Source organism: Fusarium pseudograminearum, chromosome 2 (assembly GCF_000303195.2).
Source record: "Fusarium pseudograminearum CS3096 chromosome 2, whole genome shotgun sequence".
Taxonomy (NCBI): Eukaryota; Fungi; Ascomycota; class Sordariomycetes; order Hypocreales; family Nectriaceae; genus Fusarium; species Fusarium pseudograminearum.
This window is the reverse complement of record NC_031952.1, coordinates 4,265,611-4,288,965: the sequence shown is the minus strand read 5'-3', so window position 1 is coordinate 4,288,965 and position 23,355 is coordinate 4,265,611. Positions and strand designations below refer to the sequence as shown.

Genomic DNA, 23,355 nt, shown 5'->3' with positions numbered 1-23,355 from the left:
TAACCAGTGCCTATCGCTACTGTACAGTGGACTACTATACCAGCAATGAATATTATCTAGGCCGACTAACAAAGACATGAAGAGAACTAGTCGGATGCACCGAGATCAATCAAGTTTGACTATTTGCCTAGGACGAGATGCCTCGGGAGCAAACATTCTTCGCTCTTAGATCTTTCCAAAGCCAGCATTTCCAGGAACCTTGCTTTGAGCAGTAATAGCCTGCGTAGATCTGACAATAGGCAATCCCTTGAACTCAGACATGAAACCGGTATCCTTTCTGTTGAAAGCACCAGAAGAAATGAAAATATTACCCTGGCACACGCGACCAAGGTATTGCTGAGTGGCGCTAGCAGCAGCGTTATCAGGACAACTGTTGAGTTGGCCCTTGAAATCGGGGACGACAACTTGCTTGACGTTCTGAAAGACGTTTCCCTCGAAAAGACCCTTACCGGCGGTGTCGCCTTCAATGGCGTGGCCGTTGATGTCACGCCAGACGTTGTTGACGGCATGGAGGAACGTGGTTGCGGAGAGTGCTGGGCCACGGCCTGCTGTGTGCTCGATGAGGTTGTCTGGACAGTATTAGTAGAGCTCGGAATCTTGGCGCGGGGAGAGAGCATACTTTGGAGGGTGATCTGATCGCCTTCACCGACCATTTCGATGGTCCAGTAGTGGTAGCCGTCACAACCAGCGGACCACTGCGTGCGGCCGTCGATATGGTTATTGGAGAGGGTGATGGCAGTGCTCTTGTCGCGACCAAAGACGTAGTGCTGTCGACCGAGGAGAGAGGTCTATGACCGTTAGTAGCCCTTCTGTTTGTCTGAATAGCCAAGCTTACCGTGCAGTGATCAACCCAGATCTTGCTGGTGCCGGAGAAGGTGAAAGCATCACCACCCCAGACGTATTGAGGGTTCAAGTTTGTGATATCTATAGTGGCATTAGTTATCACCATACAAACTGCCAGTCATGAACTTACGGATGTTTTGCACGATAATGTTCTTGACATTGACAAATCGCAATCCCTTTCCCTTGATAATACCCTTGTTCCCAACTCCGATGATCGTCTTATCAGATGCAACATTGATACCACTCGTTCCAGCCTTGCTGTAGGTAACGTCCACCTTGGGATTATTACCGCACCAATTACCAGCAGCGTTGATAGCCGTCTGGCATCCCGGGCCAGTCTTCCACGGCGCACAACCCTTCTCTGTAACAGTACCCTCCGATCCGATAAAGTCGTATGTGCGGTCAAGAACAATAACCCTGGGAGACTTGTCGGTGAGGTATGTCACCAGTTCTTTGATGTTCTTGGGTGTAACAGCTGCAGCAGAACCACCGCCCGTGACGCCTTGAGCAAAGCCTTGGGCGGATCCGGAGACTTTTTGGGCTGTCACGGAGGTGAGGAGCGCTGTGAGAGCGCTGAGGCAGAGGGTGAACTTCATGATGGCTATGTTTGGTTGACGATGGAGTGCAAGCCTGCGAGCCAAGAGATCAATTGGAGAACCAGTCTCATCTTATGCGAAACATCTATCTGAACAATTGTCCCAAAGTACTAGGATTCTCGGATTACTCGGAATGTTCCTTATTAGGGAAATTGCCTTATGTAGGACGCTCGTTAAGTTGTTTCAGTCAAGTCCAATAACGGAGAATATTATTCCCGTCAGTAACGAGGCAGTGTAGGCAACCCGGACGAGCCTAGACGAGGTCCTGTGGCCCCTAGAAATTAGAGGAGAATGACTAGCTATTCGCTGTAATACGCTAAAAGACAAGGCGCTATTTGCTGTAATACGGTGGCTTCTTTCAGGTTATTTCCGGCTCAACATTATCTCTAATGCCGGCAGACGGACCTTTTAGCGTATTATTTTTGCTTGGACAATCAACAGAAAGGTACTCTGTATACAGTAGGACTTGTAGCGCAACCGGAGGTGGCATATAAAGCAAGGTGATGGTATTTATGTCGGTGATCCGCAACTCGACATCAACTTTAAAGCCTCGATGTGTGCATTTCCGCTATGATGAAAACAATTCACAATCAAATCGGAAAGTGGAATCAAGTTGAAGTTATTTGATTTGGCCGTTAAGGTATCATGCAGTCATTATGTAGAACTAATTAAGAATGCTCAGGTATCATCGTCTTCCATCACCTCTCTAACCCCCTCAACTCTCGCGTCGCCGTTACAAATATTCTGCTATCCATTACACCATTAAACCATCTCCTCACCTCGGTGTCCATGTCCAACACCCTCACCGACAGGGCGTCGGGGAATAGAGCCGTTGTGGTGGCCAGCACCGTGCATGTGCTCGGAACCATCATTAAATCCGTTACCGTGCATTTGACCGTGTCCAGCTCGCTCACCCTTCATTCCATGGCCGAGACCGTGAGAGCTGCCACCGTGTGTGCCCCAGCCAGCCTTGTGGGTAAAAACAGCATCAGCAAGCTCAGCACCGCCCATGTGGTACTGGAAAGGAGAGTGGCGGTTGAGGGGAATGTGGTTGAAGCGGAAGTCCCAGACAGAGGCATAGGTCATTCGGTAGGACGAGAAAGCAAAGACAGTACCAATGATGGCACCAGCAAGAGTGTCGTGGAAGTGGTGGTACTTGTCGATCGTCAGGGCACCGCCAATCAAGACAGCACCGAGGATAGGAGCGTAGGTAGCAATCAACTTCCACATGGATGGGTGGTAGTTGGAAAAGACCTTGAGCTTGGCGTTGAGGTACAGGTAGAGGTAGACGAAACCGGCAAAGGCAGCGGTGGTGTGTCCACTGGGCATAGACTCGAGCGCGTCGTTGATCTCACTCTTGTCACCAGTGCAGATATCGGGTGTGTAGTAGAGCTGGAGATATCCCTTGTTGTTGTATCCTCCCATGGTGCGCGCCTTTGCCATGTCAGGCTTGCAGACCTCGAGGAAGTGAGGTCGGAATCCACCGATCAGCCACTTGATGAAGACCTGGAAGACGGCAGCGGTAATGAGAGAGTAGAGAAGACCGATGGTGGCGTTGTTGAAGTCCCAGAAGCTGCGGACACGGATCTGCATCACCAGGAAAATGAAGATAGGGACCAGAGCAGCCAGCATAGCAGCGGCCCAGATGGGAATGATCTCTCCGCGGAGAGGGTATCCGTACTCGGGCCAGACGATTTCGCCGTCGGAGAAGGTAACAGGGAAGGATCGTGCGGGTGCAGGCTTAGCGAAGTAGACCTGGATAATTCGTTAGAGTGAGAGGAAGTGTTGGATGTGAATGAGACTTACGCCGAGACCGATGGCACCCATGACGGCCATGGTGACAATGTCGAGCCATGTGTGCTTGATCCATTGTCCAAAAGAGGGCTTTCGAGACATGGGAAGAGGATCGTGGTGAACCTTCTGGCGACGGCCCATCTTGGAGCCGTGCGCGTCCCCGTGGGGAGTCTTTTCCTTTCGAGAGAAGATACCCATGTTGATGGTGATAACTCTTTAACAGTATCGATGGAATGTGGTGATGGTGTTGTTGTTAAAGGCTGAAATAAAAGCCAACCACGTATCAAGTGGCTTTGCACCTGAGTTAATAGGTGCTGAAGGAGCTTTGGAGGTTTCTGTGATGGTGCTGTCCAAACTCAATTGAAGCTGGAGGCTTCTCCTTCTATAAGTCTGCGAGACGCGACAAGCAACGATGCCGTGCTACTGACGTCACTACCATCGTGTCATGTCCCAGCCTAAAAAACTACTGTAATAACAAGCTTAAACAGGAAGTCAACTCAAAACGACAAATGACAGCAGCAACTTCGCTACGTCAAGCCACAACGCCTCGACGTCATTGCACTTGGTCCTTTTAGCCTGGCAAAGGGGAAAGATTGAGCCTTTGAGGCCTTGGACGGCAGTTTCATGCCGAGTGGACTCCTTTTGGCGGCAGTTTCGTGCCGGACAACCAATCAGACCCATGTCGACGGCAGGGAAGCGGCTTGGCTGATAACTGAAGATGGACAAAGTGTGGCTTGATTTTTTCACTGACGGGACAGACACGGGAGATGGACTTTGATTGACGGGGCCAAGAGAGATGAAACCTGCTGCATTGGACCAGTGCGACGTGAATGATTCAGTAGTGATCGATCTCAGTATGTCATCCTGACGGGACCTGTCAGCAGTAGCAGCGTATGTTACCGCATCCTTTCTATGGGCTCATTGTACTGCTATGTACCGTGCAGGGCTTGATCGACGAATGCTACAGCAGCAATTCTCTGGGATGTCTCACTCAATAACAACGGTCAACACGTGGATAAAGAAGCATAACCTCACATTTAGCATCTAATGCTCCGCACTATCGTCAGTCTAGCACTTTAATCTTATCCATAATCTATATAAAGTTAAAAGCTAACAATCTTCTAGATCGTAGCCGATAAAGACAAGAAAAGTCCACAGGGGCTGGTAATTGTGGCTGGACGGATGCATCTACCGAAACAAAGACAAAGGACTTTTGCTTGTCCGGAAACAAGATTTCACAAATTGCTAATTTCCACAAGCATCGGTCTTGGACAGTCTCGATTCTTTTCAATCGCCGATTTTCAAGAGACTTGGCATGCTTCGCTTCTTGGCGGTTCAATTTATCACATAAAATTAAGAGCTTGATTGAGTCTCAAAGCTCGGCATACGACAGTCGTTGACCCACCCTTGTCTGACCTTGTCTCTTCTAAGAAAATGATGCAATAGGTTGCGCGTCACGGGAGCATTTGCAGCGGTTTCTCGTATATTCGGAAAGGATACCGAATTACCACACAGCTTGGCATTCATCAGTATCTGTGCTCAGGAGATATGACTGATCAGTCATCATTACACACTGACACTTGTAACATGGCTTGTTGAATTCTCCAACATAAGTTGAACAAGTAGAGGATTCTGAAGTAATTGCTTTAAACATGTCGATGTGCATTAGCTAACTATATACAAGCTATGCACTCATTCAATACATGGCCAAACTGCATCTCGGTCTGAGTATCCTGTTCACAAAATGCAGCCAAACAACACAGTCTTAGGGCTTCTTAAGTGTCTTGGCTGACATCTGCTGGTCTCCATCCTCATAAGTAGAAGGATATCCGACGTTTGACGTTTTGAATAGTTGATAGACTGGAAGATAATTGTTATTGAAGAAGTGATTGAAGAACGTTCAGTGACGTCCGCGAGTTAAGGCATTTATTTGTACCATTGTGGAAACTCGACCGTTGCCTCATGTCAGTGTCATGGAACAAGAGTTATCGTGGCACTACTTCAGTTTATGGTTGCACAAAATGTCATAGAATTGAGATATAATACAAATTGCTAGTAAGTCATGCTAAGTTCATCTCGTCGTCATTTATGTAGTGCGGTCTGCGCAACATCACAAAGTAGTTTTGAGAATAGTGGACACTATCATCGTTTTCAATGGTACAGAAACGGTGTGAGGAATATAACATGCCATCTCAATGAGGTCTAAGCTAATAGAATATAGCACCTATTAAAAATCAAATATTTACTACGAGAAAGTAAACTACAGAGCAACATGATGCCCTTTTAGCTTCTGACTGATGATGCAGGGTAGCAGTTGTTGATTAGATAAGATCAGTTAATGATAAGATGATAGCACGATAAGATGAAAGTACGATAAGAAAAACGGCGAATGATTGTGTGAAGACAGCGAAGTCGGAGTCTCACGTGATCAAAATCTTCGCGCACCGCGTGGCAATTTCAACAATTCACGCGTAAAGAGGTATATCGATTGCAGCAAAAGGACCTTGCAGTAAGGCCATTGCCTGTTAAAACTCATCAAGAAGCACCCGAAAGTACCAATATGTCTGGAATGGCCATGCAAGATGTGTTGCTGAAGGACCTTATGGAGCTTCAGCTTGGGCAGATCGACCTCCTCATGGCTATGTATGCCTCCGATAACGCAATATCCATGGACTCAGCATCGGCAGACACAATAGAGAAGTTGAGAAGCTGGTGCGAAAACGGAGATGAAGTGTCACCAAAGATTCATCAAACGAGCATTGACCTCGTCCTCAGACTCGATGACTTTGGAGACGATGATTCCTCGGCTCATTTATTACAGCTTACGCTGAGTGTGCCGTTGACATGTCCAAGAGGAGATCCATTGATAGACCCACCGTCAATCAGGACCAGGATACAACAGCCCGACTGGATGAGCAAAGGAGACATTGCGAAGCTGAATTCAGAACTTCCAGACGAGGATATCCTTTCTGTCATTGAACACATCAAAGAAGCCGCCACTCAACACCTGGCAGGGCTGAAACAGGATGAAGTAGCCAATGCTCCGATCCAGGATACCACAATAGTACGCGTGTGGTTCTACTTCCCCTCCATCAGTACAAGAGCCAAACGAGATGATCTCGTCAACTATGCCCCAACATATGGGCTCACTGGATTCTTGCTAGCTGGAAAACCTGGAGTGCTGTGCCTAGAGGGAGGATCAGTGGCAGTTGATGACTTTATGAAGTTCATCAAGACAGAAAGCTGGGGTGATATCCCTGCCCACCACAAAAAGGTTAGTCAAGCCATGGCCGATGGATTCTCGAGACTGATTTGAGGTACAGGTCAGTGAAAGATATCGGGAAGAAGCAACAGATTTGAAGCGTGCCTTTGCGGACATGCAAGAGATCACCGACATGATTGAGAAGAGAGGAGCTAGGGGTAACCGTGGTGACATGAAGGCTTTGGAAGCTTGGCTAGTGGAATGCGGTCTTGGGGAAGCTTTTAGCAAAATTCTGATGTAGAAAGGGAAATGCATAAAAAAATGTTAAATTTAATCAAATGCGATGCTTGCTCAACTATCCAGTAGTGGTTCTAGTTCTAATAATGACCGACGCCGGCTTGACAAAGGAAAATATGCAAAAGGTATCTGATAAAATATCCAACTCGACAGTTACTGTTTAAACACTTTCGGCATAGTCAGCTTCCTTGGCTGGCTTCTGCTTCTTGGTGAACAGCTTCTGTCCAACCTTGTCCGTCATCTCATCTGCCTTGTCGCCCAAGAATGTCTTGATGCTACCATAAACACCAGAGGTAAGCCAGAGGATCGAGTTGACGAGGTCGATCCAGACAGCTGTCTTCATTGGGCCCGTGCTGGCACCCTTGTACTTGTCATCACTGGATCGTCCAAGGAAAATGCCAGCGAAGATGCCGAAAGCGACGAGCCAGGTGATAAAGAGGATGAGATCCCACGCGAATGCGCGGTAGGTCTTGAGGAGCTTGAGCTTGCTGCCGACGAGGGGGAGAGCGCCGAGGGGTGTGATGGCGACGAAGATCAGGGATGTAGCGGCGGAGAGGCCAGCGATGGTGAGGGCAAAGTACCACTCTGGTGAGAAACCATAGTCTCCATCGTCGGCCTTGTCAACCCGGTGACCATAGAAGCCACAGGCGATGATGGCAAAGATGAACTGCAGACCTCGGCAGATGAGACGGGGCATGACCTCAAAAGTCTTGAGCCACGTCTTACCCATGGTCTTGCCTGTTTCTGCTCCTTCGTTGAAAGCATGGCGTCCGGCTTGTCGACCAATTTCCTTCTTGTCTGCGGCACGGAATTGATTGGCGTGACCAGCAAAGGTGTTGGCGGTTTGGCCCAGTTCGATGACTGTTTGACCGGCCTTGATAGCGTTGTTGAGTCTGCTCATTTTGAAGTAGAGTGAGCGTTGTATTATGAGTAGATGATATTCTGTACGTGGTTCGTAGCGAGGAGTGGATGGAGAGAGTGTCGAGACAGATGTCCAAAGAGAGAATTAACTGCGCTGCAGTATGGGAAAAGAGAGAGAATTAATAAATGACGACGATGAAGCGATAGATAGTGAATAATCCGAATGCAGAAGAATAAAAGTCCGTCTCAGCATCACGTCTTTATAAAAAAGCGAGTGATGAACATTGTCAAATAGACGCTGATGCGGCCTTGTTGAAACCAGCAAACAACAGCCAATCGACTCAACAATGAAACATCGTCCCGTCGTTTGTAGGCCACGACCCAGCGCCTGATGCGCTATTGTTCGAGCCCCAATCGTTTGTTGTTTGGCGCTTTGGGTTGGCGCTTAGCGAAACTGGGCCTTTGTTAGGCGCTGCCAAGGACAGCCAATCGTGGACCCTGCGATTGAGCAGAAAGAAACAAGAATAGAACAATTCGAACAAGTGGTATTGACGCGCGTGAAAGGCTCGTAAGATAAAACAGTTTCGCATTGAACAGTGGCTTATTATTGGTGTATCGTATAGCCTTTGTTCTATGTCTTTGTTGACTGCCGAAAGAGACCCATTCCTCCTTGGCTGGCCTAGTTAGTGGTCTTGCACCTTTCCTTTGCGCTCCATCAGACAATCTCAACATCGACACACTTCTCATCACTCCAAGCTTCTCCAGACATGATTCCGTGAACATAGAAATCTCCAATAATCTTCCATTTATCTCCAGCTTTTCGCAGCACGTAGGGCGTTCTCCCCGCCTGAAGCAGCGCAATCCGATCGCCAGCTTGGGTTGGCCAAGGAACCAGACAAAGATGTCCCGAGCCTGCCATTGCCATTCTATGATCAAAGGCCCATTGTATGTCGGTGAAATTTTTTCCAAACAGAAGCATGTCACTCCAATCTATGCTGCTCAATTTCCTATATCCTAGCAGTTTGTAGTAGAGTCTTGGTACTATCTGTGCAAGATGCAGCTGATGCATGACAATGCCAGTCTTGGTCAATCAGGTAAGGTTTACGGTCAATGGCACGCATCTATGAGATTTTATATACTCCAGCTATTGATGATTTTCAAGGGTGCGTTATAGCCACGTCGGCTGCAGTAGGTCCTCTAGGGTCCGTTTGAAGAAGAGGTTTAGGGTTAGGCCAATGTTCATTTAACACAGTCCCGAGCACCTTATACAAAACTCTGGTTATTAGTCCATGACTTCCACGGGATGCTGCTCTGGTCGCACACGACTGCAATCATGCTTGTAGGACACAAACTCCATTGGACATGTTAAGAAGAATTATAGTGGTCTCGCCTAGCGCGCAATTGCATTAGACTCTTGTTCCACCTTCCTCAAATTACACTAGCCCCTGTCAATAAATGAGGGGTACCTCGTAAGGTCACTTCTGGGCGATGGTCTTTACGAGCCAAAGCAAGCAAAGAATATCGCTACCAAGGCTAAGAGACAGAACTGTCAGAACCAAGTCATGTAATTTGTTGTAGGGCTTAGCATATCTAAAGTAAATTGAATCTTCGTAATCCCAAACCCCCGAACGATCGGCGGAACTCTGCCATGTTAAACTCATCCAGCATAACTTGCGGCTTACTGCTTACCCTTTCATCGTTTGGGCTATTTCTTACCAATCAAACCATAACGCTAACTAGCGCCATCTCCGCCGAGCATTGTACAAACAACAACTGATCACCACTGGTTTTGTTATTGGAGGCCATATATATACCTGTACTGTGCCCCATGAACCGCTCTCCACTAGACTCAACATTTCTTCCACAACAACTTACTACACCAACATCAAATTACCCCATCATGGCAAACCCCACTCTGGTCATTGTTCCCGGCTCCTTCGCCCCAGCCAAGATGTACGATGGCTTTGTCGAGACTCTCAAGGGTCATGACATCAAGACCGTCGTCGTCAGCACCCCTTCAGTGGGCAGAAAAGAGGGTCGCCCGCCTGCCACCATGAGCGACGATGCTCAAGAGATCAGCAACGTTGTTTCCAAGCTGCTTGATGAGGGGCAGGACGTCGTACTGATGACGCACTCATACGGTGGTATCCCTGGAACTGAGAGTCTGAAAAACATCTCGAAAAAGGCTCGCGAAGCGGAGGGCAAGAAGGGAGGAATCGAGAAGCTTGTTTATCTGACCTCGATGGTTTTGCAGCCTGGTACAAGTAACCTTGAGGCTTTTGGAGGAGCCCTGCCTGATTTCTTAACCATGGAGGTACCGAGACAAACCACCTGTAACATATCATGAGACTGTACTGACAACGACACCAGGATGATTACATGTCCCTCGATGCCGAAGTCAATGCTTCGCTAACATTTTCGGATCTTCCTGCTGATCAAGCGCTGGAACTGGCCAAGAAGATGGAAGATCACTCGACTCCAAGCTTCAAGGAAAAGTTGACATACCCTGGTTACAACGACGTGGAGGTACACTATATCGTCTGTGAACAAGACCATATTATCCCCCCCGCTTTCCAGCGTCTTATGATTGAAGGCATCAAGGTCTCAACTCAACGCGATGTCACAATCCACACCCTGGAGAGTGGCCACGTACCTATCACTAGTCAACCTGAGAACATGGCGAAGATTGTTGAGAAGGTATTCAAGGCTTAGTGGATTCTTATAGGCTGAAATGGTGGTCTACAGAAAAGTAAAGATATAAATGAGATACAATTTCCTTCAACATTAAAAGTCCGATAGAAATGATTCCTTTCTGACAGCTTCCTACCTAAGCCGATCCTGCCATCTGCAGTCATCCGTAGTCCCATTTCGGTCTATCACATGAACGCCTAATTTGATGGAATGTACTTGTGGTTGATTGATGTTTGGGAATATCTACAAGGTGCAAGACTCATGGTCTCATGGTTCGGTTACCTTCTTTTTATGGCATGCACACGTTCAATAAACAGTCGAAATCAGGGGAATTATCCTAAGCTGTATCAAGTACACAGTTTGTATAATACAAACTTGTCCAATGTTACTTGGTGATCTGTTACAAAACCAACAGACTTACACAGTGATTTGAGTACACACTACATCAAGTTACAACCACAAATGCGATAGCAAAGCTCAGAAGCAACGGTAAAGATGATGCCAGAGCTACCTCTGAATCATTTGCATGGCTAATACACTGAATGTATCATGAAGTTAAAGAAAGAATACATGAAAGAGGAATAGTCCAAAGAGCTATCTTAGTCATTCTTCATCCGTACATCGAAATCACACAAAGTTTCGTCTCTGAGCTTGCCAGCTGACTCGAACGAGAAGTTTCGAGTCACTAGGTAGGAGTGGGCATTGGTTTCATCCTGACGCACTTTCCATTGACACACTCACGATGCCAATTCTTAGGACAAACATATAGCTTCCGATACGCAAACACCACTGCAATCAGTCAGCGTAGCCCTTTATCGAGCAAGTATTTGACTGAACAATGTGACACTCACACTTCTTTTTCCCATGATGAGGGAAAGATGGCAGGCACTTCATCTGTTGGATCAGAGAGTCAGCAATAGCATGCAGGCATTGGCAAGAAGGTAGCAACATACTATGTGGCTTCCACTGCACTCGCACATGTTTGCGTCCCCTGGCTTGCATTTCTGCCATGTGTTGGCACATGCAGAAAAGGCCTCGGACGAAAGAGCCAGAACGGCAACGAGTACAGAAAGCTTCATGGTTGACGAGACGTCCTTGGTTTCTGAGATATTTGTGATGGTATTCGCAAGAGATATGCCTTTGAATATTGGGATATTGTTTGGTTTGTCGAGCATTCGAGTCGTCTCTTGATAAGGGAAAGGGACGCTTTATACTCTCGGCCACTAACTATGTATCGTAAGCATCGCTCAACGTCTGGACAGGTAACATTGATGCAAAGCACTCTGTATTACTCCTAGAGTCTAGAACGCCGTACAGGTAGGTAGGTTTGAAACCTGAAACAGAATGTTCCAAGTCATATCTCACGTCTGTACCACCGCGCCCACAGTAGATGTTATGGTTAGGTCTTTGTGTAGAATGCAGCCATCAGAAGGGTATACTATCTTTTTACACTGGATACATTGCTGTAATTCTTAAGTAGCTGCCTTGAAAACCATCTAAAACGACAAAAAGGAGCCTGCAGCCCACTACCCACCGAATGCACGATTTTATCTAGAAACGTTGCATGAAGCCCGAAGTGATTAAAAAAAGTGCCGAAGCCTTGGTAGAGGGAAAACTGTAAACGATTGTTCAAAGACCTTAATCGATTTGGTTGGAGTATCGTGAGACACTAACTACCATGTTCAGCTGCTACAAACTATCATTGTCTCAGTCAGGAATGAAACAATGACTTTCTCCAAGATACATCATTGAAGCTGATGAAGTAGCCATGTTTCAGGCTTTCACATATGTCTTTGAGAAGGGTTTCACTGACAACACGTGCACATGTAAGCACAGCACCCTGATGCCTTTGAAAGACAGTTGTGTACGGGGCTGTGTACTGACACGATATCGATACTCAACAAGGAGCGAGGAATTGTAAAATAAGTTTAAAGACCAAAGTAGTATATGATCGCTTCCATGCTTAAGAGTATGGCTAAATACATGTTCTGAAATGGCAGATAGATATGAGCAGATATACTTCTCAGCTAAATGGATATAATGATAGATGGCAACAAGCAAATGTCTCATAACAAAAGGCAACAACCCTTGGCCTTTTACAATGTGTACCTAAAGTCTGGACGCACATCACCGCTGATCCACCTCTCCTCCTCTGTCATGGCAGCGTATTTGGCATCCAAAGATCCCCTCTCACGACGTCGGTTCTCCATGCGTAGTGCAAAGTGCATGAATATTGAGCCGCCGAGGAGGAAGATGACTTGGTAGGCAAGTACCATGCCGTGCCCGGTGAAGTAGCGAGGCTTCTGGGTCTCACGATAAATGTTGGATGAGACAACACCATTCATGTTACCCCAACCGACAACCATTCCGAGAACAATGGCACGTTTGAGTGAACCTTCAATGTTGTTGTTGACCCAAGAAACTGTGTTGGAGACAGTTGGGTAGATACCTTGTCATAGTTAGCAACATGTCTGGAAATGTGTTTGGGAAACTTACCCATGGCACCCAGAAAGACGGCACCGTATTGAACATGGGGATCCGCTGAACCAAGAAGCATGGCGAAGCCGACAATTCCCACAGCGACGGTTGCAATGTTACAATAACCTCTCCACTTGGTACGATCTCCCACAAAGCCAACGACAACAGTGGCTGCAGCAGCACAAGCGTATGGCGGAACGGAAAGCAGCTGTGCCTTGGTGCCCACGTGGCCCATGCCACGCAGAATGGTGGGCAAGAAGAGTGAGAAAGCATACAATGGCATCAGGCAGCCCATGTAGATGACCATGTACCCGTACGTCTTCCAATCCTTGAGCGCAGCCCAAATGTGGCGCTTGTCAAAGTCCTCGGCGGTTCTCCCCTGTCGATCCATGATGAGGCGGCGCTGAACACGAACGCGTTCCTCCGGAGTGAGGAAGCGAGCAGTGTCGGGCCAATCAAAGACCATCCACCAACAAAAGGCACCTACAACAACGGTCGCAAGACCTTCGAGAATGAAAATCCAGGCCCAGCCGGGTCGACCGCCGATGTTGTCCATCTTGGCAATGGCAGCAGCGAGAAGACCACCGAATGAACCAGCCAGAGCAGCAGCTGAGAAGAAGATGGCAGCTCGGGCACCGATCTCGGAGGATTTGTACCAGCATCCGAGATAGTAGTTCACTCCGGGATACAGACCGGCCTCGGCAACACCGAGGAAGAAGCGTGCGGCAAGAAGGCCTGAGAAGTTGTGACAGAGTCCCATGAGAGTCATGACGGCTCCCCAGGCGATGATGATTCCAGTAAAGAAGATGCGCGGTGTCAATCGCTTGAGAAGACCATTTGTAATGGGCTCAAAGAAGGCATAACTGATGAAGAAGATGGTAAGGGCTAAGTTGTAGTCACCAGGTCCCATGCCCAGATCTTCTTCCATGAATGCCAGACGCGCATTGCCAATGTTGGTTCGGTCCAAGAAGGAAAGAAGGTAGAGGAGGGACAGCCATGGAATAAGCCAGAGGTCAACTTTCCACATAAGCTTCTTGTCCTGCAAAGATGTTAGTGACACGAATGTACATGGCGATGCATTGACTGCCTACAATTTCGCGACGCTCCTCGTCGCTCTTCCCTGCATCAGGGTCAGGCAGGTTTGCTAAAAGCGCATTGCGTTCAGCATCGAGAGCAGCAGTAGGCGAGACCTTCTCAGAAGCAACATTCTCAAGGTCAACAGCTATAGGCTTTTCTCGCTCATTGGGCGGCGTAACGCTGCTGTCGGTCGTGATCGTCATGGCGCAGGATTGGAAGCTTATCTTGTACCGATGCTGTACGTCCAAGAGGGGTTGAGTTGGTGCAAGCTCAAAATACAATGACTCCGCGGAGAGATTTCGACAGGGAGGTCAAGCTACATGAGGGGAAGGGGAAAATAGGGAAAAAGGCTTTCCTTTTTGTTTCCCAGTAGACCAGCCTCGGGGTGATTGACATTGACCCTTCTCCGCCCTGTACGTCAACGCCCGCAAGCCCCCAAACAAACAACCATCCACCAACAGAACAATGCGGGGGATGGCAAACGGGAGGGCCATGAGGAAAGGCTTTCAGAGTGAGAGGGACAGAAGGAGATCTGCGATGCGCGGTCTAGTCTAGGCGTTTCCGGGAAGGTCAAAACAATATCGGGGAGAGGGAGAGACAAGCTTTCTTGCCCAGCCCTTGGCTGTAATTGGACGACAGGGGCTTTTACGAGTGCCGATCACTTGTTGTCTCGGAAAACAGGGAATATGAAATGTGAAAATGTCAATGCTCCGAGTCAACATTGAGCGCCGAGTGCAACCTTTTGATAGGTCACGTATCAGCCTGAATAGCTGCTGTAACCCCAAATCTGACATGAATGAAGCCGATCCGCATGCCTCAAAGGATCCGCCGTGTTGGGAACCCGTTGTGCGACTCGTGGCTTGCCAGTCCTTTTGTTTATTGTTGTTGATCACGAGAACGGGAATTAGGTAGTTCACACAAATAGTCAAAGGGCTTTCCAATGCCTGGAAATGTTCAGTGCGCCGAACCCTGTCGTGTCGTCTCCCCCCTCTAACTATCCTTGCGTTACAGCATTAATTACAGCACTAGCAAACAAATGCGTCAGCACTTCTTCCCCGCAAACTAGACAAGCATCATCGATAGACTTGGCCTGTCATCGGACTTTGAGAAGTGCAACTTAGTTAGTGCTGATCTCTCCGGCTCGTAGTATCGGGAGTCACTACTTAAAAGAGAAGCGTAATTGACCAGGTGATTACATCTGGACTTTTTCCCTTGGCTGACACAATGCAACGCTCATACTTTGCTAGTCACGGCTGGCGCAGGGGCATAAGCTCAGAACGGGGGTAAGCTAGCAAGCTAAGCTTGGCGGCTAAGCTTAACTCTCTAGGCTACGGATAGAGAGGACGAGGTTGGGGTACAATGGCTGCATGGCTGCATGGCTGCATGGGAATTGGGGGCTCCTCACCGGTAACTGCGTGGTGAATCCGGCCTACCCGGACTGATCTTTTGTATTCGCATCATTCATTCCACATGCCACGATAAAGGACAAGACTGAAGTCCATGTCCTGTATCTCTGTCAACTTTGGTTTGTTGTGTTGGACAACAGCATAGCTTCTTAACAATATGTAAAGGTCTGGCTGCTCCCCTTGCACTATGGAACGAAAGCGCCATTGACGTAGTGACTGCTGAGTTTAGGCTGACCAAGCGTTGTGCATAACACACGTGGCAAAAGGTGTTCGAGGGGGTTGTTAAGATGTCGAGATAACCGTTCTTTGTCAATTGCGACATGATAGCAAATCCACTACTGCATGCCACCAAGAACGCTGGACTTCTAATTCTGAATAGCGGAGATTCGAGCAAAGGGGATTGGACGCTGACCGACACCCGCTGGATCGGTTTAGTAATTCTGGTCGAGGCATGCATCCAATGCTACTCTACCACACCACCGGACCTTTTGCACAAGATGGCTGATGTTGTGTTGGCTCACGCAAGACACCTTCAGTTCCGTCGCATCCGACCAGTTGATGAGGTTCTAGATATTTGTGTTCACCACTTCCCAGACCGATCTTTGTTGTATTCGTAAATTGAGGCAATTGTTGCGTTCGCGATTTACATCTCGCTCTAGTGAACCTTTTTCGTCACTAATGTGTCCCAGTTCTCTGATTGTTTATTTCAATCAAATATTCAGAGTCGTATAACATAGGAATCGCGACTTACCAAAGGGCACATGTCGTTGGACATTTCGTATTCTGGAATACTCGGCGCCAAGATGACCCACGGCGCCAAAAGCCATGGCACGACATGTTTCGGCACTTGAGTAACCAATGTCAAACTACCGGACATTTTCACGAACCCGATGATATACGGAACAGCTTGTGTTACATCTCCAAAGCTGTACGCGAGTACTAGCCTACGCTTTGGATTCGTGATTCACGGGAGGGCATGTGCTTGATATTGATGGATCCAATTTGTCATGAGTAATATAGTCAAAATGAACTATTTTTACAATTTCCAACTCTCGGACAAATGAGAGTTACTGTTCGTTCTAACATCCACTGCCAACCCTTCGTTCGCTGTGCCTATCCAACTCCTCCCATGTATAAAACTCCAAGCCGACACCAGCCCAATAATCCCCAAAGAATATCAAATAAATAAAAACTATCATTACCATATCCATGAGTTCGTAATGCGTATAAAAGATTGTCATGAAAAAGTAGAAGGGGAGAAGCGTTCGTCACTCCCGTCAAAGTCTAAACCTCACTATGTCTTGAGAATCTTTGCTGCAAGCACAATACCGCGAGCAGTCTTTCCAACCCACTCCTGCGCAAGAGTAAAGTTACCCTTATCGGCATACAGAACTCCCTCAGTGATACCAGGGAAGGTAACGGCAGCGTAACCAGTGTCAAGACCTGGTGCGTTGACAACGTGCTTGTAAAAGTCACGGTTTGGCAGACCATCTTGTGAGATGAAGCCACGCTGGAAGTCGCGGTACTTGTGGTTGACAACCTTCTTGAGGTCCTCGTCATCTGACTCTCTGGCTCGCTCTTCCAAAGCCTTGACTTCGTCGGCAGCCTTCTTGAAGGTCTCAATAGCCTCGTCGAGCTCCTCGAGGTCAAGATCCGCATCTTTGCCTTCGGTGAACTCTACAAGGTCTTCGTAGTAGGCGCGAAGCTCTTTGGCGTAGTTCTGTGTGTCGAATGGAAGGATATCGTCGGTGGCCAGGTGGTATCCAAGAAGAGACAAGTACTGTCCTTGTGAGACGTGACTATGGAATCCGGGATCACCCAGAGTTGACATCCAGTGGTACGAGTCGTAGTTGGAGTGGTAGTGCCAGATGGGGTCTGTGGGACCTCCACTGCTTCCTGTATCAAGAGAGCTGATACCACGATGGAAGAATGCGGTATAATCAGATCCACTGCCCAAAACTTCAATATCTCCTTCGCTGGCATCATGCCAAGCGTCGTAGAGGGACTTGTTGAAGCCTCCAAAGTTAGGGTGGATGACCTTTTTCATGGTCTCAGTGGCAAATGTGTTGAGCTCAGGCGAAGCACCGAGGTTAGGGCGGGGACCACTGACAGCTACGTCAATGTTGAGATAAGTGACTGCTGTATCAGTGAGCCAGTTGACGTGCTCCTCAACCCACTCGGTAGATCCGATGATGCCCCATTCTTCGGCATCCCAAGATGCGAGGACAATGTTGCGCTTGGGCTTCCAGCCAGAGTCTGTGAGTTTCTTGAAGGCACGAGCAAGCTCGATAAGGATAGCAGAACCAGAGTTGGGGTCGCCGTTGCCGCCCTGGAGGAATCAGTAATGACCTCTAATTATGTAGACAAGGGCTAACTTACAACCATCCAAGTATCACGATGGTTACCAATGATGACTGTCTCATCTGCGTTGGTTCCGTTGATAACACCAATGACGTTGTGTACAGGCTCAATCGTGTCACGCGTCTCAGTGCTCAGAGAAAGCTTGACGCCGGGAGCCGGTCCAGAGCTGTAGTCAGCATCGAGGCCGCCTACCCACGCAGTCCGGTTAACCTTCTCTGCTGTGACACCATGACCGTTGAGAGCCTTCAGCAGAGGCTCGGCGGCCGAGTACGAGATTGGGATAGCTGGAATCTTGGCGATCACTTCGGAAATATCTGCGCGAGGCGAGTCTTTCTTTGAAGGGTAACCTGGAGTTGTGGGATCACCAGTGCGAGTGGAAAGGAAGAGAGTTGAGCCCTTTTGGACAGCGCTGGGGTTTCTGGCAGGGCCATCTAAGAATTTGGTCAGTATAAATGCAGCGAGTGATGAAAGAACAGTCGTACCTGGATAAGCCTCAACACCCTTGGCAGTTGTCATATTTCCATCATCACCTGGGTCGACGAAAATGACAGCACCAATGGCACCGTGATCCTGCGCATTCTTGACTTTGAGACCTCGGAAGAGACCACCGTATTTGATAAGAGCGATCTTGCCCTCGACTTCGACACCAAGCTCGACTAGTCGGTCAAAGTCATCAATTGAACCTCGACTAATTCGTAGAGTTAGAAACATTAATTACAATGCATTATTCTGTTCAACATACCCAGCATAAACGTATTCGGCAGAAGCATTGCCGCCTGGTGCATAAGCCAAAAACGTTTGTTGAGAGATTTCTGTGCGGTTGGTCACGTCGTCTTCGGGGAGGACATCTTCCTTGATGTTGATCTCGCTTGTGGTGCCATTGGCACTGGTGACGTGTAGCGAAGAGCTCACAGGGTATCGGAGGAAGACGTGGTACTCGGCAAGATGCGACTCGAATCCACTCTCAGTCCATCGATCCGCAGTCCATTGAGCAGCCTCTTTTCCTTGGCCAGCCAGCTTGTTCTGGTGACCATAGTAATCGGACCACTCATCAATAGACGAGTTATCAAAGGCATTAACCAGAATGGTTTCTTGGTCTGTCAAGACTGGAGGCCAAGCAGTGTCGCTGCGCCTGGTGAGTGGTTGGCGATGGGTATGGCGTTTGCTTAAGACTAAATCACGCTGGCACGCGGATGCGCCGGCAACAAGTGCCGTAAGCACAGAGAGCTGTCGAAAATGCATATTGAAACGAAGACCAACGTCAATTGCAATTCCCGGTAGCACTCAGAGTCTCTACTTGTGAGGGGCAGGCGGGCAGTGCTGGGTATAAATGCATCTCGTCTTGCAAAAGGTCCAGGGCCCCCAACATGCGGTGTCATGTCAAGCTGCAATGGTACCATCGCGTACGGACATCAATTAGGTCCTTGGTATTTCCTAAGAAACAGGCTCGCATCGCATACCAAGAGAGAGATGATTTGTGCAAATCGCTATCACGACTTACTTTTCTGGGTGAACTTCCTTTCCTAGCCAGTAAGCTTACGATGGTGAGCTTGGGATAGCTTGTCTTGCATGTCATCATATCTTGCCGAGACTGGCTATTGTAACCATGTTGGGAAGCTCCCCAAAGCTGGCCAATGTTGAAGCTGTCTTGGCTACTTGGCTACACTGCGGGGTTAACAGAAGAGCAATCGGTACCATGTCGACCTGCCTGATGGGGTTTGGTTGACAGAAGATACTTGCGTAACTGTTTGCTCTGATGATGGAAAGGATAAGCTTGCTTCTTTAGCTTGTTCAAGCTTAAGATATTCGACTAGTGTTTTGTTTTACAAGGGTTATATCCAGGGTTATACTGACTGTGAAGAGATCGACTCATTGCGTCTTTTTTCTTCCTTTTCATAAGCCCCATTCTTGCCGTTTTCCTGTAACAGTGCTATAGGTAGTCTACAACAGCAACACAACGCCGTGTAGTCCTAAGTTGTTGATAGAGTGGTTCACCAAAGCTCTTTAAAGTGACGGATGAAATAAGGTATGGGCTAGTGAACTAGTTTACTGCTAGACTTCTGTCTAGAAAGATGCCAAATCATGCACGACAAAGACAACCGGGCAAGCTCGCAATTGATGTAGATAAGATGCAATATTCCGCGAGTCAGGTTATCCATTCTTTTTGCAACCCTTGTTCCATTTTATCTGGGAACGCTGCCGTGGCATGCCGTGCGGGCCTTTGAGTGTTTTTACAGTGTGGGCTAAAAAGTCCCTATGATTATGAGGAGATCACTAAATATAGAGGATTCTTAGTGGTAAATTTTTAGCTCGGTTAGGACTTTTTAGTGGCATTATATTCCGCATTGAAACTTGAATATACAGACAACAGCTCGACAAGTCATACATGCAGTTTTCAAAACCTCAGTTCTGCAAGTGTGCAATACTATGTTCCATACAAAGAACTGATAGGCTATTTGTTATAATAACATACCCACGAAGCCATCATTTTCTACACAAACATACCATGCGAATTGAGAATAGCATAGGGTAATTAGTGGAAGATAGCCAAGCATCAATTCTGTGTCATACAATGTAAATACCTACAGCAGACTAGAAACAGACATGCCAATAGATCCTGTCTTGTGAATCTCAATATCGACTCTGATCTACGTCTGTGCTCAGCGTTAAGTGAAACGATGAGGCGTCTGCACGCGATTAATTTGACAAGTCATCGTTCACAAACCGGACAAGTCAAGACCACAAGGTCAATATTTCGACATTAGTGACATAAAGAATGTCAAAACATATATGCTACTATTTTTAGACCGCAAGGCAGAATCAAAAAAAATAAAAACGTTTCCTACTGGTTTAAGACACGTGTTGACTGCGGTCTCTCTCAACTGTGTTGGTTCTGAACCAACAAAACTTCCAAAAGTGACTGTTGAAATGACGATCTCTGTATTTTGAGAGAAATATACTTTGCTCAATAAAACACCGTTTCGAATGATTTTAATTAGATTGAAATGTAGAATTTCTACAGAAACGATGTCAACGACTATTGGCTGATGTTCTGCTAGAGCCCCGAAACTGAGAGCAAACTATGGCCTATTTTGAGGCCTGAAGGTCTGAGCCTGCCCATGATGTTACAACCGATTTACTCTGCATAAAAACCCCATCCAAGGCAAACTGTGAAGATTGGCCGGCCAAGTTCTCTCGCCGTGGGTGTGTCTCTGCTAAGCAAAACTCAGCCAGTTTTTCGATCTACTATTTGTATCAGCTTCCCCTTCCTAATCGGTGAATTTATTTGTCTTCGTATCAATAACTAAATACACAATATCACCACCTTGACATTGTCAGTTCTTCCATTTCTGTGGAAACTGAACATCGTGTTCTTTACAGTACAATGAGAAAAGACAAAGTTAAGAATGTCCCAACGATCGAGGCTATCCGATCGAAACTTGGTGTAGGCGTACCTGGCGACGAGGAAAGCAAGATGTTTCGAAGAGTGGTCAAGGAGTTCCATCAAGACTACAAGACCGCCTATGGTACTCCAGGGACTGTATTTACAAAGTGGACGAATCCTTCTCATCAAGACGCTCTTCGGCGAATGGCAGAAGAGTTCTTGGAGGTGCGTGGTTGGGCAAAGCGATTTTGGCCAGACACTGCAGGTTCAGGGACTGTCAAAAAGCTCAAATGGTCGGAGAATCGCACTCAGTATGTATCTCTATCATCAAACGTTGGAATAACCCACACTCTGCTAACCCTTCGTCAGAATCATGAGACACATGCGTCAATTGTTTTTCCGCCATAACCAAAATCGAAAGGAGCCCGGCTCCACCCCAATAAAAAGAAAGGCATCCCGGACGACTTCGTGCCCGAGTCGAACAATCAGCCCAGGGTAACACATCCAATCGACAAATACTAGCTGCTTTGAACTAATATGTACGTTGATTCAGTTCGACCAGGACAACCACGACCCGGACTAGAGACGTTACTATGAATGATGCGATCGGGCGTCAACACCAAGATGACCAGGATGACGATATCTTTGGTGCCCCAAATCCGTATCGCTTTCCCTCGAGCCCCATATCTATTAGCGATCAAGTATGTTACGCCCATGCGGGTCTTGTTTCTGGACACAGAGGCTAGCAACTGTGAAGTATATATAGCTAACATGGACAGCTTTCCACAACTAGCGACCGTTCCTGCACGATTTTTGACATTCCCCAAGATTCCAACCCTTTATTAGACCTTCCAAACGAAAGTACAGGTCCAACTTCCAGAACATTAGCCCCCGTCGCCCGGATGAGTGAGCGTGCGGTTCATCATAGTTCTCCTTTTGGTACATCAGACAGCGAGCCAGGAATTAACTCACCTCGTTGGGGTTCTCCAGCTCTAAGCAAGCGGAAGAAACCAGAATGGCGTTGTAGCCCAGACCTCGGAACCCCTCGACCTCGCAAGACCATCTCGCCAGGAAATACTGGGAGCGTTCGGCACAGCTCAAGGCCAAGTTCTACCTCTGAGGATGTAGCACGCCTATCTACAGAGGACAGAATTCTCTCAGGAGAGACTGATGAGCCGACCATAACTATGCCACCGCCTCCCCGTCCACGACCAGTACTACAAACCAACAACCCACAGCGAAGAGTGAATATAAAGTACGAAGTAGAAATATCTCCTGGGACATTTCGAAGATGGGATCATCGCGGGGCTTTCAACCACATGTCGATGGAGGAGTTTCAAGATATTCACGACTTCCATGACATTGACTCGGTCCAATTCATCCTGAAACGACGTGGGATGAGCTGGGATGATGTAGTGTCCCGAGACAACGAAGATGGCTTCAAGGATATGAGGACAAGGCTCAAGGACAGAATCAAGGAAGACCTTGCAGAAATTGGTTTTAGCCAGGACGTTGTTCTTTATAGCATTGTTATTGTCCCTATTTGGAGGACTTCTGAGACTAATGAGGACTTCATCAGGTCACAAACTATTTTTTTATAATCAGAATATCTCAATTTAGAAAATCCTATAAGAAAATTGTATTTCCTGTTGCGTTATATAGCCATGATCTTCTCTTCTATACAGCCTTCTCCTTTCGATTAAAGCTCGCCATCCTTCACCAATTTGCGAATAGTATCGATGGAACCATGAACGGCTACCTTGGCCATCTTTCGATACTCATTAGTTCTTTGTGTTGCAGATCGTTACAGACAAGACTTACTTTGGAATATTTCTCCCGCTGTTCCTTGGCCTTCTCGCTCTCTGTATCAAGCTCTGGATGTCGCCATTCGAAAGCATAGTTCATGAGCAAGTTGCCATCTTCATCCACGCTGATGATGTTGTAGATGTTGCTGCCGTCTGGTTGACGGAAATCGACACGGGTTGGGGCAAACTCATGGACTATCTCCTTCACAACCGCATCGGTGTCACCGCGTGCACCGTCGGTGAAAGTGACTTGGCGTGTGACTTTTGTTCCTGTTTCGGTCTCTTCTTCACTGATGACTTCGCATTTGAGAATGGGTGCGACGAATTCGTGTGCTTTGCGGACTTTGCGCTGGAGACCCTTCCATACTTGGGCTTCTGTGAGGACAGGCGAGACACCCGCTGGGTTAATTGGTGCGGTGAACGCCAGGTTGATGATAACCATTTTGAAACGAGTTTTCCTTGATAAACGATGATGAATTTTTGCTTGTAGCGAGATGATCTTCTTGATGCTTTGCTGAGAAAAATAGTGTAATGCCTTTATAGACTGCTCGGATGTCCG

At 47.5% G+C, this 23,355-nt stretch overlaps 10 protein-coding genes across 10 annotated transcripts; 3 read left to right on the top strand and 7 right to left on the bottom strand.

Annotated features, from left to right (window-relative positions):
* Positions 1–165: 165 nt before the first annotated feature.
* On the bottom strand, positions 166–1,439 carry FPSE_02103 (uncharacterized protein; the record flags this gene model as incomplete). Its single annotated transcript, XM_009255222.1, has 4 exons — positions 166–569; positions 620–788; positions 836–924; positions 974–1,439. The coding sequence occupies 4 exons, from the start codon at positions 1,437–1,439 to the stop codon at positions 166–168; spliced, it is 1,128 nt and encodes a 375-aa protein (XP_009253497.1).
* Positions 1,440–2,201: 762 nt separating this feature from the next.
* FPSE_02104 (uncharacterized protein) lies at positions 2,202–3,431 on the bottom strand (the record flags this gene model as incomplete). Its single annotated transcript, XM_009255223.1, has 2 exons — positions 2,202–3,194; positions 3,246–3,431. 2 exons carry the CDS (start codon positions 3,429–3,431, stop codon positions 2,202–2,204), a joined length of 1,179 nt encoding a protein of 392 aa, XP_009253498.1.
* A 2,362-nt stretch (positions 3,432–5,793) lies between these two features.
* FPSE_02105 (uncharacterized protein) lies at positions 5,794–6,736 on the top strand (the record flags this gene model as incomplete). The annotated part of the gene is made up of 2 exons (XM_009255224.1): positions 5,794–6,507; positions 6,557–6,736. 2 exons carry the CDS (start codon positions 5,794–5,796, stop codon positions 6,734–6,736), a joined length of 894 nt encoding a protein of 297 aa, XP_009253499.1.
* Positions 6,737–6,892: 156 nt separating this feature from the next.
* FPSE_02106 (uncharacterized protein) lies at positions 6,893–7,633 on the bottom strand (the record flags this gene model as incomplete). Its single annotated transcript, XM_009255225.1, has 1 exon — positions 6,893–7,633. The coding sequence occupies one exon, from the start codon at positions 7,631–7,633 to the stop codon at positions 6,893–6,895; it is 741 nt and encodes a 246-aa protein (XP_009253500.1).
* Positions 7,634–9,493: 1,860 nt separating this feature from the next.
* On the top strand, positions 9,494–10,305 carry FPSE_02107 (uncharacterized protein; the record flags this gene model as incomplete). Its single annotated transcript, XM_009255226.1, has 2 exons — positions 9,494–9,907; positions 9,964–10,305. The coding sequence occupies 2 exons, from the start codon at positions 9,494–9,496 to the stop codon at positions 10,303–10,305; spliced, it is 756 nt and encodes a 251-aa protein (XP_009253501.1).
* A 285-nt stretch (positions 10,306–10,590) lies between these two features.
* FPSE_02108 (uncharacterized protein) lies at positions 10,591–11,363 on the bottom strand (the record flags this gene model as incomplete). The annotated part of the gene is made up of 5 exons (XM_009255227.1): positions 10,591–10,621; positions 10,706–10,724; positions 11,026–11,073; positions 11,136–11,178; positions 11,238–11,363. The coding sequence occupies 5 exons, from the start codon at positions 11,361–11,363 to the stop codon at positions 10,591–10,593; spliced, it is 267 nt and encodes an 88-aa protein (XP_009253502.1).
* Positions 11,364–12,380: 1,017 nt separating this feature from the next.
* Positions 12,381–14,042, bottom strand: FPSE_02109 (uncharacterized protein; the record flags this gene model as incomplete). The annotated part of the gene is made up of 3 exons (XM_009255228.1): positions 12,381–12,733; positions 12,781–13,801; positions 13,854–14,042. 3 exons carry the CDS (start codon positions 14,040–14,042, stop codon positions 12,381–12,383), a joined length of 1,563 nt encoding a protein of 520 aa, XP_009253503.1.
* Positions 14,043–16,539: 2,497 nt separating this feature from the next.
* Positions 16,540–18,848, bottom strand: FPSE_02110 (uncharacterized protein; the record flags this gene model as incomplete). The annotated part of the gene is made up of 4 exons (XM_009255229.1): positions 16,540–17,574; positions 17,625–18,037; positions 18,089–18,294; positions 18,349–18,848. 4 exons carry the CDS (start codon positions 18,846–18,848, stop codon positions 16,540–16,542), a joined length of 2,154 nt encoding a protein of 717 aa, XP_009253504.1.
* Positions 18,849–20,991: 2,143 nt separating this feature from the next.
* On the top strand, positions 20,992–22,592 carry FPSE_02111 (uncharacterized protein; the record flags this gene model as incomplete). Its single annotated transcript, XM_009255230.1, has 4 exons — positions 20,992–21,302; positions 21,361–21,486; positions 21,545–21,692; positions 21,771–22,592. The coding sequence occupies 4 exons, from the start codon at positions 20,992–20,994 to the stop codon at positions 22,590–22,592; spliced, it is 1,407 nt and encodes a 468-aa protein (XP_009253505.1).
* A 98-nt stretch (positions 22,593–22,690) lies between these two features.
* On the bottom strand, positions 22,691–23,238 carry FPSE_02112 (uncharacterized protein; the record flags this gene model as incomplete). Its single annotated transcript, XM_009255231.1, has 2 exons — positions 22,691–22,759; positions 22,813–23,238. 2 exons carry the CDS (start codon positions 23,236–23,238, stop codon positions 22,691–22,693), a joined length of 495 nt encoding a protein of 164 aa, XP_009253506.1.
* Between the last annotated feature and the right edge of the window lie 117 nt (positions 23,239–23,355).